The sequence below is a fragment of the Schistocerca serialis genome, chromosome 8 (assembly GCF_023864345.2).
Source record: "Schistocerca serialis cubense isolate TAMUIC-IGC-003099 chromosome 8, iqSchSeri2.2, whole genome shotgun sequence".
Taxonomy (NCBI): Eukaryota; Metazoa; Arthropoda; class Insecta; order Orthoptera; family Acrididae; genus Schistocerca; species Schistocerca serialis.
The window spans coordinates 200830432-200844565 of record NC_064645.1 but is presented as its reverse complement, the minus strand read 5'-3'; the positions used below and the strand labels follow the sequence as shown (position 1 = coordinate 200844565).

General features: G+C 42.1%; 1 protein-coding gene across 1 annotated transcript in view; it reads left to right on the top strand.

The window, feature by feature from the left end:
- Window positions 1-1091: 1091 nt before the first annotated feature.
- LOC126416914 (uncharacterized) overlaps window positions 1092-14134 on the top strand; it is a 306432-nt gene continuing 293389 nt past the window's right edge. Inside the window, exons 1-2 of the mRNA XM_050084797.1 lie at window positions 1092-1152; window positions 1196-1317. Of these exons, the coding sequence (XP_049940754.1) occupies window positions 1092-1152; window positions 1196-1317 (183 nt within the window). The remainder of the gene's footprint in view (window positions 1153-1195; window positions 1318-14134) is intronic.

Genomic DNA, 14134 nt, shown 5'->3' with positions numbered 1-14134 from the left:
ATTGAGTATTGATTTAAGTGTCACAAAGTCGTTTCTGAAAGTATTTGTATGGAGTGTCGCCATGTATTGAAGTGAAACATGGACAATAAATAGTTTGGACAAGAAGAGAATAGAAGCTTTCGAAATGTGGTGCTACAGAAGAATGCTGAAGATTAGATGGGTAGATCACATAACTAATGAGGAGGTACTGAATAGGATTGGGGAGAAGAGAAGTTTGTGGCACAACTTGACTAGAAGAAGGGATCGGTTGGTAGGACATGTTCTGAGGCATCAAGGGATCACAAATTTAGTATTGGAGGGCAGTGTGGAGGGTAAAAATCGTAGAGGGAGACAAAGAGATGAATGCACTAAGCAGATTCAGAGGCATGTAGGTTGCAGTAGGTATTGGGAGATGAAGAAGCTTGCACAGGATAGAGTAGCATGGAGAGCTGCATCAAACCAGTCTCAGGACTGAAGACCACAACAACAACAACAAACTGTTGTACAATCAAAAAGATTACAGGCTTGCAGCCGGTCCTCGTTAGCTTCCATCCATGATATTTCGACTGGACAACTACCAGCCTCAGCTGGCAATTGTCCAGTCAAAATAACGTGGATGGAAGCTAACGACGACCAGCTGCAAGCCCGAAATCTTTTTGATTATTCAGTTCGCCAGGAAAATTTTAAATTTCACAAACTGTTGTACATTGGTGCTACCAACACTGTCAACATTTCTGTAATTCTGTCAAGCATTTCTTTGTCAAGTAATTTAGATAATATGATCAAAAGAAGCACAACAGTTTTTGACTTGTGTTATATTTCCTTAGAGTGTTCTCATTTTTCTGCCCCTATCCTGTTGACCCATTGGTCCACTCAGAGTTTTTCATGTATTTGTTGTTCACATATGTACGATGTGTCTTGATATTATTGATTCAGTAGTAATTAAGATTACATCTGACTAGTTTACAATTTCTGTTTGCAGATTTCTTTGTGCTCCACTTTGTAAAGTTGTTCTGGAAAGTTTCATGTTAGCAGCACATAATTAATTAACTAAATTGTGCCTTATCTGAAGCTCATTTTCTTATTGTCTCTTTTTTTCTGGAATGTATTAAATGAAAATTCTTGAAATTAAATACTTGGTTTCAAGCAACTTAAAAAATAAATTGTCAGTTGGTACAACCTATCAATATGTAACTCATATAAATTTTGTTTGCAGGTAATACAAATTTGCTGAGTTGCAGACTGACACATAGTGGGAAAGATTACACTGGTATAAAAGCAACTACAGCAACTGGCCGACGTTGTCAATTCTGGGACACATCATATCCAGTACACAAGGTGGAGTGGAAGTTCACAGTCTCCTGTTTAAAGAGAAATGACATTTGCATTCTTTGTGAAAAATCAGATATTTCAATTCATTTGTAGTATTTGGCCATAATGTAGAATAATGTGAGTTATCACATATGGGAAGAAAGGTAGTTTTTATTGTTGATCATTTTAACCTGAGAAATTTGAAATTATGAAATGTGGTTCTGAAACATACATTTTCATAATTTCCTCCTTGGAAAATTTTCACTTATTCCATGATTTCTTTGGTCTTTTTCCATTGTTCTTAATAACTGGACCTACTGAATTTATAATGAGAAATACACTCATTATCAAAAAAATTCTGTCAGTGAATGACATCCCAAGATAAGTGTGGTATAATAAATAAAATTAAATATTTGCTACAAGGTGCTAAGCAGATATTATAATGTAATAATTATTTTTCATTTGCCAGTAATGGTTTTGAGCTAAGGCATTTATAAGATGCTGGTGATAGTCAGCAGGCTCTCCGAGTGATTGTAGGTGAGTTCAGATGCTTTAATACTTGCTGACAGACACTAAGAATGAGAATATGTTTAAGTTGCAGCCGCTGAGTGAGTCTTGCCCAAAGCCTTACAGGAGTGGCATATGTGAAGCTTCTGTCTCTATGGGGAACATGTGTATTTGTTGGTGGGTGGCTGCTTTCTTGACAACTGAGGAATGCAGACAGACACTTGAAGCTATTTTCTAGGAGCTGCCACCCTGCGGTGTGATGTGCTGAAACATGGGTCACATGAGAACAGGACAGGTGTTCCTGGGTTACCTGCTAGCCGCTGCAAGAGTGGAATTTTTATCCTGCACAGAGACTAGGAGGTATGATTATGCGGTGTTAGTTATTCATTGCATGGGATTATAAATTGAATACACTAGTGACAAAGCTCATACAGTAGGAAAGTCTTAGCTGTGGAGGACATAAGTGACAGAACAGAGGGGTCAGTGAAAAATCACCCAGACTTTCAGGTAGTGGATGGTCAGGCAGTTGGACTCTGAAGAGAAAATGAGCAGTCAGTGAGTTAGCAATGCAGAGTTAGAGGAATCAGAAGAGACTGCGTATTCTGAAGGCATGCCATCCTATTGTGCCCCCATATTGTCGACTCAGTCTTTGAATTTTGAGTTAGATCCCTGTCTTCATACCAGCATTTATCACCACTTTGTGATATGTGAGATGAAACAGCCATGCCTCCCCCCCCCCCCCCATTCCCTCTCTCCCTGCCCCCCACTGCCCCCCACCCTACTTGCCCAATTACTGAGCTGCACCCATGCCAAGTCAATAGATCTTGCGATTTATGTTTGTGTTGATGATATAAGAAACATAAAAGTATCCACATTTTAATCCATATAACCATTTGTTTCATTAGACTTTGTCTCCCAGCATGCAGAAATTTACATATTAATTTCCTTTATTTACAGTTCACTACATTTTTGTGTCTAATGTGTGGCCTCTCACTTGCGATTTTAATTTTACTAATTTTGATACCCAGCACAGGGTGAGTTGCATATTAATCTCCACAACAGAATTTCAGTTTCTTGAATTCATAACATTTTGCTACTCAGTGGGGACTCTCATTTGTTATTTTTATTTTACTACATTTTTGTGCCCACCATGGGGCTATTTGCATTATTAATTTCCATGATTGCATCTCAGTTTCCTGAATTCACAATGTTTTGGACCTAATATGGGGCCCCTCATTTGTCATTTTAATTTTACTACAGTGCACACTATGGCATTTAAAGTCATTAAATATCCAGTCACACACAGTGCTTATTAACAAAATGAATGGTTGTGAACATGTATTACTAGCATGAACTCAGAACTGTCACAATGAAAAGCACACTCGGAAAAGAAAAGAAACTATCATCTACTGTTTTGTGCAGTTAGTTTGTTGTCTGAACTGCTTATATTTATTTCTGCTGTGAATTCATCCTTACAGCTTCCATTGGAAGTTTCTGCATGACAGTATTGTTATTTTGCTAATGGTGGCCTTATGTTCAGATGTAATCACGTCTACCTGTTTCCATGCTATAACATTCATTACCTCTACGCCGTGTGCTGGCTCTGGGACATTTAGGGAGATCTCTTTACAACAAATATTGATGTTACTAACAATCATGCTAATCAACATGATAGGTATTCTTGAATGAGAGGAAGTATATTTCACACTGAATTGCTATTTCTTTCCACATCAACAAAAATTTTGTTTCTGTATCTCTATAATATTAGAATGCAAATCACATAGGGTGAACAACAATGAGGGATACAGACTTACCACACATTGCCATGCTTGAGATACGGTTGACAGGGATCCAAAACCTGTAATCTTTTGGAGAATAAGCAGATGGGAACAACAGATACATAGGTTAACTTTCTCTCCTGAGTCCATTTCTCTCCTCATCCCTACCCTTCCCCACACTCCTGCCTTCTACATGCTTCCTAAAGTCCATAATCCCAACCACCCAGGATACCCCATTGTGGCTGGTTACTGTGCCCCCACTGAGAGAATCTTCACTCTCACAGACCAGCACTGTCAGCCTATAACCTAGAACCTAACCTCCTATATAAAAGATACCAACCATTTTCTCCACCTGCTCTCCACAGATCTGTCCCTTCGCCACATGGTGCCCTACTCATCACTATTGATGCCACCTCTCCTTACACTAACATTCCTAATGCCCTGGGCCTTACTGCTGTTGAACACTACCTTTCCCAATACCTGATATATTCCAAACCAACAACCTCCTTCCTAGTCAATATGACCGACTGTATCCTCACCCCCAATTACTTCTCCTTTGAAGACATTACCTACAAACAAATCCATGGTACAGCTGTGGTCACCATCCTATGCAGACATATTCATGGATCATCTAGAGGAATCCTTCTTATACACCAAGAATCCTAAACTCCTTTTCTGGTTCTGATTCATTGATGGCATCTTTGTGATCTGGATTGAGGGTGAGGACATCCTAACCACATTCCTCCAGAACCTTAACAGCTTCTCCCCCATTTGCTTCACCTGGTCCTACTCAGCCCAACAGGCCACATTCCTAGATGTTGACCTCCACCTCAAAGAAGGCTATATCAGTACAACTGTCCATATCAAACCTAATAACCAACAGTGATACCTCCACCTTGGTAGCTGCCACCCATTCCATACAAAGAAGTACCTTCCATACAGTCAAGTCACCTGTGGTCCTCACATCTGCAGTGACAAGCGATCCCTTTCGAAATATACTGAGGGTCTCACTGAGGCCTTTACAGATTGTAATTATCCTCCCAACCTTGTACAAAAACAAATCTCCTGTGCCTTATCTTTCTAGTCATCCACCACCTCTCAAAGTCTCACTGTCTGGCCACAGAGGAGCAATCCCCTCGTATCTCTGCACCACCCAGGACTGGAGCAAATGAATTACATTCACCACCAGGGTTTGAGTTACCTCTCATTGTGCCCTGAGATGAGAAATGTCCTCCCCACTATTCTTTCCACCTCTCTCACAGTGGTATTCCTATGTCCAAGGCACCTACACAATATACTTGTCCATCCCTGCACAACTCCTGCACCCAATCCCTTGCCTCATGGGTTATATCCCTGTAATAGACCTAGATGCAAGACCTGTCCCATACATCCTCCCACCACCATCTACTCCAGTCCGGTCACTAACATCACCTGTTCCATCAAAGTCAGAACTACCTGTGAAACCAGTCATGTGATCTACAAGCTAAGCTGCAAGCACTGTGCTGCATTATATGTGGGCATGACAACTAACAAGCTTTCTGTCTGCATGAATGACCATAACAAACTGTGGCCAAGAAACAACTGGACCACCCTGTTGCTGAACACACCACCCAACACAACATTCTTCATTTCAATGACCGCTTCAAGCCTGTACCATATTGAACCTTCCCACCAACACCAGCTTTTCTGAATTGTGCAGGGGGGGAACTGTACCTGCAATATATCCTAAATACCTGTAACGCTCCTGGCCTCAACCTTCGTTAATCATTGTTCTCGTCCATCTAGCCCCTTCCCTGTTCCCATTCCAGCAGTACACAGCCCTATATTCCACCAACCCATCCAGTCTTTTTACTTCTCGTTTTTCTGATTACTCCCCCCCCCCCCCCCCCCCTCTTTTCCCCTCCCCTCCATATAATCTTTCGACTACACCTAGCTGCTCTACCCTCCCTCCACCTCATCCCTCTCAGACTGCGGACATGTGCATGTGAGTTGCATTTGTGTGTGTGTGTGTGTGTGTGTGTGTGTGTGTGTGTGTGTGTGTGTGTGTTGGTCATCTATTTTTGACAAAGGCCTTGTTGACCAAAAGCTTATGTTGTGACAATCTTTTTGTTGTGCCTATCTGCAACTCAGTTTCTCCACTGTATGGTGAGTAGCAATTATCCTTTTCATAATATTGTTACAGTCCTTCAATGATTTTCCATTGTTAGGTTAACTATCATGTTAGTTAAAAACACAAAGATTTCAAATAAGGCTGCTTGAGAGTTAAAGGTAATTGCTTCATCACTATTGGAACTTGCCTGATGTATGGTATTTCTCTATTTGGAAAAACTAAGACTATGAAGGAGTAGGGTGTTATTAGTTATTACTGAGAAAGACAAAAGTCCAGTGAACTGTGAAAAGAAAGTGCAAAAATATCTGACCACTAAAAATCTGCAACTCAGAAACCAGAGCAGGAAGTGCAATAACATAGGAGAAAAGAAGGGAATGATGTAACAACAACTAGGTAATTAGATGACTGAATTATAATTTAAAAGGTTTTTTTGTTTTCTCACAGTGTATACCCACTAATGTAATTGTGAATTTCTCAGTTTAACTGACCCCAATGAGCTTGTAACATTGCTGACCTGATATCCTCATTGGAAATCTTTTCTCAGCTACAGTCAGTGATATAGTATGTCATGTTATGGAATTTCAGTGACTTAGTCGAGATTGCAGATATTTATTTAGATTAATAACTGTATGCATTTATTTTTGACAGCCACTCTGAAATGATGATCAGCTTTATTTTTTATGACTAAATGCTTGACAGAAAACCAATTAGTTCCAGCTGATTTGATGTACTCACTGCTCTCGACTGATGATGAATACATGACTGGCAGTGACTTGGAAATGCATCGTATAAAGGGCTGTAAGAATTGGGCATCTGTAATGAACTGAGAAGGTTAATTGAGCTAACAATGGAGGATACAAAAACAAAAGTAAAAGTGAATAACAGAATGACCAGGCAGTTTGACTTTGAGGATGGAATGGAACAAGGTGATGCCCTCTCTGTAATCCTGTTTAACTTAGCACTGCATAGTATCATACAAAAAATAGATAAAAGAGGAACATTAATGATGAAGTACAGCCAGATAAGCGCATATGCAAATGATATTGCCACTGTGACAAGGGATGTAACATTGCTTAAAGAAATATATGGACAAATGGAAGCAGAAGGTACAAGAATTGGACTTACTGTAAATGAAAGCTAAACAAAATATATGGTTATGTCCAATTCTGAAGCTAGAAGAACACCACAGGACCTGAATATCTTTGATAAATGCTTTATAGCTGTTAGATGCTTCCATTATTTAGGTGTCCTCCTAACCAGTGAAATAGTATGAGGCAATGTATCATAGGAAGGATACAAGCAGGAAACAAAACCTATTATGCAAACCTAAAGATACTCAAGAACTCTCTAATTACAAGAACAACTAAATTGTGGGTATAATATTCCCTTGTACGATCTATCACACACACGACTGTAGTCTCAGGCAACAGGCACCAGTGCAAGATGGGAGCGGTGACTGGGTGGGGGAAAGGAGGAGGCTGGGGCGGGGAGGGGGAGGGATAGTATGGTGGGGATGGCGGACAGTGAAGTGCTGCAGGTTGGGCGGCAGGCAGGGGAGAGATGTGGAACGAATGGGGGGGGGGGGGGGGGGGGGGGTAGCGGAAAAGGAGAGACATAGAGAGAAGTGGAGAGATAAAGAGAAAAAAATAAAATAAATAATAAAAAAAGATTGAGTGTGGTAGTGGAATGACGGCTGTTTAGTGCTGGAATGGGAGCAGGAAAGGGACTGGTTAGGAGAGGACAGCAACTAACGAAGGTTGAGGCCAGGAGAGTTATGGGATCATAGGATGTATTGCAGGGAAAGTTCCCACCTATGCAAGTCAGAAAAGCTGGTGTTGGTGGGAACGATCCATATGGCACAGGCTGTGAAAAAGTAATTGAAATGAAGGATATCATGTTTGGCCATGTGTTCAGCCACAGGGTGGTCCATTTGTTTCTTTGCCACAGTTTGTTGGTGGCCATTCATGCAGACAAACAGCTTGTTGGTTGTCATGTCTACATAGACTGCAGCACAGTGGTTGCATCTTAGCTTGTAGACCCTGTGACTGGTTTCACAAGTAGCCCTGCCTTTGATGGGACAGGTGATGTTAGTGACTGGACTGGAGTAGGTGGTGGTTGGAGGATGTATGGGGCAGGTCTTGCATCTAGGTCTATTACAGGGGTATGAGCCATGAGGTAAGGTATTGGGAGCAGGGGTTATGTAAGGATGGACGAGTATATTGTGTAGGTTCAGTGAAAGACAGAATACCACTGTGGGAGGGGTGGGAAGAATAGCAGGCAGGACATTTCTCATTTCAGGGCATAACGAGATGTAATTGAAACCCTGGTGGTGAATTTAATTCAGTTGCTCCAGTCCTGGGTGGTACTGAGTTATGAGGGGAATGCTCCTCTGTGGCCAGACAGTGGGGTTTTTGGAAGTGGTGGGAGACTGGAAAGATAAGGCACGGGAGATTTGTTTTTGTACAAGGTTGGGAGGATAATTGCAGTCAGTGAAGGCTTCCTCGATATATTTTGAGAGGGACTGTTTCTCACTGCAGATGCGACGACAATGGGTGGCTAATCTGTATGGAAGGGACTTCTTGGTATGGAATGGGTGGCAGCTGTTGAAGTGGAGGTATTGCTGGTGGTTAGTAGGTTTGATATAGTCAGAGGTACTGATGTAGCCATCTTTGAGGTGGAGGTCAACATCTAGGAAGGTGGCTTGCTGGCTTGAGTAGGATCAGGTGAAGCAAATGGGAGAGAAGTTGTTGAGGTTCTGGAGGAATATGGATAGGGTTTCCTCACCTTTGATCCAGATAGAAAAGATGCCATCAGTGAATCTGAACCAGGTGAGGAGTTTTAGATTTGGGGTGTTTAGGAAGGATTCCTCTAGATGGCCCATTAATAGGTTGGCATAGGATGGTGACATGTGGGTGTCCAGTTTTGTTTGTAGGTGGAAAAAGTTTTCAAAATACAAAAACAAGCAGTGAGGTAGGTTTGTGGTCTGTCAGGTATCCTGCAAGTGCCTATTCAAAACATTTGGGATTTGTTGACGATATTTGCAATTTGCAACAAAAATCTTTTCTGGGATATCTCTGATATTCACAATCATAACATGAGGCAGAAGCAAATCCTTTACAAAAACTTGCAGCATATTACAAAGAGGAGTCATCCAGAATGGAATAACAATTTAGAATAAACTCCCACTAAATATAAAAAAGGACATTGACAACCTTTATGTATTCAAGAGGAAACTGAAACAATTCGTCATAAAACATACTGTGTATAATTTAAATGAATTTCTAGAGCTATAATATTTATATTAGACATATTGTACTAAAAATGTTGTAACTTGTACATCAGTGTACGTAATATTGTATGTTTGGTATGTAAAATATATTGTCTGCAGTACTGTTTTTTAAGAACTTGAATGTAATATTGCATATCTTTAATTATAATGTTTACAGTATTGTTTGTTTTCTTCTTTTCTTCCCCATATAATACGGCATTCATTACCTTGTACTACGTTACAGAACAATCCTTTTGCAAAATGTAATTTTACAGGACCAAATAAAAATCAAATCAAATTAATACACCTGGAGTAGACAACATTCCCTCAGAATTATCGAGATCCTTGGGAGGGCCATTCATCACAAAAACAAAAACAGTTCTGCCTGGTTTGTACAATACACAAGACAAGTGAAATATCTCCAGACATTCAAGAAGAATGTACATTGCTGTCCATTAAAACTGCAATGCTAGGAAGGATTAAAAAAAAAAAACTATGCTATTCCTGCATCTGCCTCTGTAGCTGGAGTGGTCAGTGTGGATGGCTGTCATGCAGAGGATCGGTGTTTGATTCCCGGTACTCCTAAGGATTCTTCAGTGGGAGAACTCAGAGCTTTGTGATGTCAATTGAGGAGCTACTTGATGAGTAACAGCACCTCTGTGGTCTAGAAAGATTGTACAGTGGCCAGGAGAGTGATATTCTGACCACACTCCCATCCATACCACATCCACACGATGCTGCAAGGCAGACACCTTTACAGCCTGGTGGGGATCTCATTGCCTTTCCTGTGCCATGTGTTGTCATTTAGGCACATTACCATCAGTGTGCCTCTCTATGCTGCCAAGTTAAGAGCAGCCTTAACAATATTTGAAGTATTGACAGTCTTTGGTGCTCCAGACGTAGTCCCACTTTACATGTGGATACTTGTCTTGCCACAAATGAGACCATCTCCTGATTCAAATTACATTACCTGGCAGTACAATCCTTCATGATCAAAAGAAAAAAAGTCTGCTCTCTCAGGTGCTAGTTGTGTGCAGGCATTGAGATCCTGCAAGGCATTGAGCATGGCTGTCCTGAAACCAGTGATTCCATTTTTGCATGAAAATCATGAGATCATGAAGCAAGCTCCTTGCTGATAGATATTCCTCCTTCTTACACAAGTCATAACATTATCTTCTCACAAACAATCAGCATTCAAATGTAATTTCTGAATGAAAAACTCACTGTGTTATCTTTCCTTATATGTAGAATGTTAGAAAGTATTTTCTGCTAGAAAGAGCAGATAAGCAGTTATTAGTATCCCACTTAGACAATGCACAGACATCATTTAATTCCAATATGATAGGTGTAGAGTACTTATGGCCAAAGATTAAACAGACAGTAAATCATGCTCTTGAGAAGTATATGTTGAATAAGTGGATTAGGGATGGAAAAGACCCACTGTGATTTAATAACAAAATCTGGAAAATGCTGAAGATGCAGACACTGTTGCACTCTCAGTTCATAAATGGATCTGCCAATGATGACAGGCAAAAATAGTGGAAATCTGTAAGTCTGTAAAAAGATTGGTGCTTAAAGCATACAACTGCTATCACTGTCATACCTTAGCAAAATATTTTGCCAAGAAACAAATAATATTCTGGTTCCATGTAAAATCACTAAGTGTGTTGAAGACTTCTATACAGTCACATACTGACCAGTCTGGTGTGGCAATAGAAGACATCAAAATGTCATTTGACTGTTGCGTAGACTCCCATGTGGAGGACATAATAGGCATCCCTTCTGCAGAAGTGTTGGATATAGTCTCAGTTTGAATATAATAAAGTCCCTTGAGATGGAAAAGCTTCTGTTCACAAATTTGCGTGGATTAAGAAAGCATCACACGTGCACAACTCAGCTTGCCCTTCAATCGTACAATATCCTGTGAACCATGGATGAAGGGTAACAGACAGATTCCACATTCCTAGATTTCCAAAAACTTTTGACATGGTGCCCCACTGTTAACAAAGGTATGAGCGTACAGAATAGGTTCCCAAGTATGTGAGTGACTCAAAGACTTCTTCAATAATAGAACTCAGTATGTTGTCCTTGATGCCAAGTGTTCATTAGAGACAAGGGTGTCATCTGTAATGCCCCAGGGAAGTGTGATAGCTCTTATTCTCAATATAAATAAATGCCCTGACAGCAAAATAGAAGCATAATCTGTGAGTATTTGCTTATGGCACTGTGATGTATAAAGGTGCCACTGTTGAGGGATTATGCAGTGATACAGGATGATTTAGACAAAATTTCTGTGTGATGTGATGAATGGCATCTTGCTCTTGTGGTAATCATGTATGGTTGGTTGGTAATAACACAGACTAAGTATCGTATGTACATTTATTTAACACTGAGACAGAAGGAACAAACTTGGTAGAACACAAGTGAAGACATAGAACAAAAGCAGTTCAAAGAAATAACACTCAAAGATAGGGCGTTCTGCACGAGAGACACCACAGAGTCCCCCCCCCCCCCCCCTCCCAATAGTATGGAGCACGGTGGAGGGAAGCTTCATCACTCGAATCCATAATCTTCTTGCCAGTGTGGCGGTTGTAGGCGGCAGCCAGCACGAGAAGTGTGCATGTTGGAAAATGCACTGCAAGAGTCCTGTGTGTCCAATGGTTGTGCAGGTGGTGAGACATTGGTCGAAGGCAGGTCAGCAGTGTCAGGAGGCAGGGCAGCAGCGTCAGGACGCAGGTCGGCGGTGTCAGGAAGCAGGTCACTGAGTGACCATGACGGTTTCAGGTGATTAACAGACAAAGTCTGTGGTTGTCCATGTAGGTGGATTACAACATGTTTGTATTCTGATGTAACAAGTGGTGAGGGCCTGAAGAAGGCGGGTGCTCGCACGAGGTCATCACGCAACATCCCAAATTCACACGAAGCAAGGTCTTTGTGGACGAACACAGGCAGGTTGGAGTGAGGGCGTGGAAAGGGGGTACGGAGGCATGCGATGTGCACTTGAACCTGTTCAACCAGAGCAGGAAGAACCATGGTATTGGCTGACATTGTATCCTCCATGTATTCTGTGGGAAGGAGGAGAGGTTCACTGTATAGAATCTCGGCAAGCGATGTGCACAAGTTCTCTTTATGGGCCAAGTGAATGCCCAGCAGGACCCAAGGGAGGGCCTGGGACCATAAGTTGCCATGGCACATAAGCGCAGCCTTGAGAGTGCGGTGCCACTATTTGACCAGACTGTTCGTGAAAGACAGGGGACAGCTGAAATGAGCAACCCACTTTGAGATAAAAGAATGAGCATTGGTGTCGGCTGTGATGCCAATAAGAGGGACCGCCTCGACCCAGCAGGTCACATGGTTGACGATCGATAAGATGTATTTGTAACCCTTGGAAGGGGAAAGGGGAATGTGGACGTGCTGAAGGCATTCCTTTGGAATGTCAAATTTGCCCAATGGAGTTTGGGCATGCCTGCCGAACTTGCTGCACTGGCATGGGACACACGCACGGGTCCAAGTGCGTCAGTCGTGCTTCATGCCAGGCCAGACAAAGCGCTCAGTAACCAGCCACATCATTCCTCGCTTTACAGGGTGGGCCAAGCAATGCAAACCATTAAATATACCATGACGAAGGGCGGTAGGAATCAGGGGGCAGGGAGGGCCCATAGATGTGTCGCAAAGGACAGGGATCGTTGACCTGTGTAGGATATGGGGTTGGACCGAGATCAGTGACTCATTGATATTATTCACTGTATATTGTCGTCTTCGGCCTGAAGTTGGGTGAGCTCTTCCAGATTCAGCAGTGCAGTTAGCATGCAGATGCAGGAAAGGTAGTCTGTCACAACATTCCCCACCCTGCGGATATAGCACACATCAGCAGAGTGCTGACAGATGTAGTCTATATGGTGGAAATGCCTCAATGGAAGATCCTTAGCCGGGTTACGAGTAAAGTCCATGAGTGGCTTGTGATTTGTGTAGATCATGAAAGGTCACCCCTCTAGGTCACTATGGTAATGTTTAATTGCCTCGTATACAGCAAGGAGCTCACAGTCGAAAGCCGACCACTTACATTAGTTCTTAGTCAATTTCTTGGAAAAGAAGCAGAGTGGTTGGGTTCAGTCGGCAGTGCGCTGTTGTAAAACAGCGCCCGCAGCTGAGTCATTGGAATCAGTCATGATCAAAACATGGGCCTCAGGGTCAGGGTGGGCGAGTGTAACAGCTTTCTTTAGGGTAGATTTAAGGTTACCAAAGGCATCAAGAATGGGTTTGGTCCATTTCAACCTCCATTTCCCCATGTTGTTTTTGCTGGAGAGGGCGTTGAGGAGGGCCATTTGGATGGAGGCAGATTGAGGAATATGGGGTGATAAAAGTTTGTTATACCCAGGAAACAATGGAGCTGAGCATAATCCTCAATAAGAGGGAGATCAAGTATGGTTTTGACATGAGAACATGTCAGTCGGAGGCCATCAGCAGAGGCAGTATGGCCTAGGAAGGTAACTGATGTAGAACAGAATTGAGATTTATCTTGGTTGATGACCACGCCATTGGTGGCAAGGACTGAATGGACTGCATCGAGGTGACCTTAATGCTTCTCAGCAGAGGAGGAAACGTTCAGTATATTATCTAAGTAAGCGTAAGCAAATGGCAGAGGTAGCAAAATGGAATCAATGAGCCACTGCCATGTCTGCACAGCATTTTTCAATCTGTAAGGAATGTAATAGTATTCAAATAGGCCAAAGGGTATGATGATGGTCATCTTTGGAATATCCGGTGGATGCATAGGGATTTGATGGTATGGCTTGGAACAATCTAAAACAGAGACAAAAACTTAGAACCATGTAGCAGTTGGGTGCAACCCTGGATATGAGGAATTGGGTAGTTATCAATAATGGTGCAAGCATTAAGTGACCTGCAGCCCCTGCAGATGCGTAAGGTGCCGTCCTTTTTAGGAACAGGATGAATAGATGAAGACCAGTTGCTATCAGAGGCCCAAAGCCAACAGATCCTGAACCATTCCCTTGGCGCGCAGAATTTTGGAAGCATTAAGATGTCTGGCCTTATAACATACAGGTGGGCTGTCTATGGTGCGAATCCTATGACAAGTGCCATTACTGATGGACAATACTCGCAAAGGGAGGTCAGCAAGAGTGGTCAGGAAGGGGTTTGCAGGCAATGTTGGTTCACTGA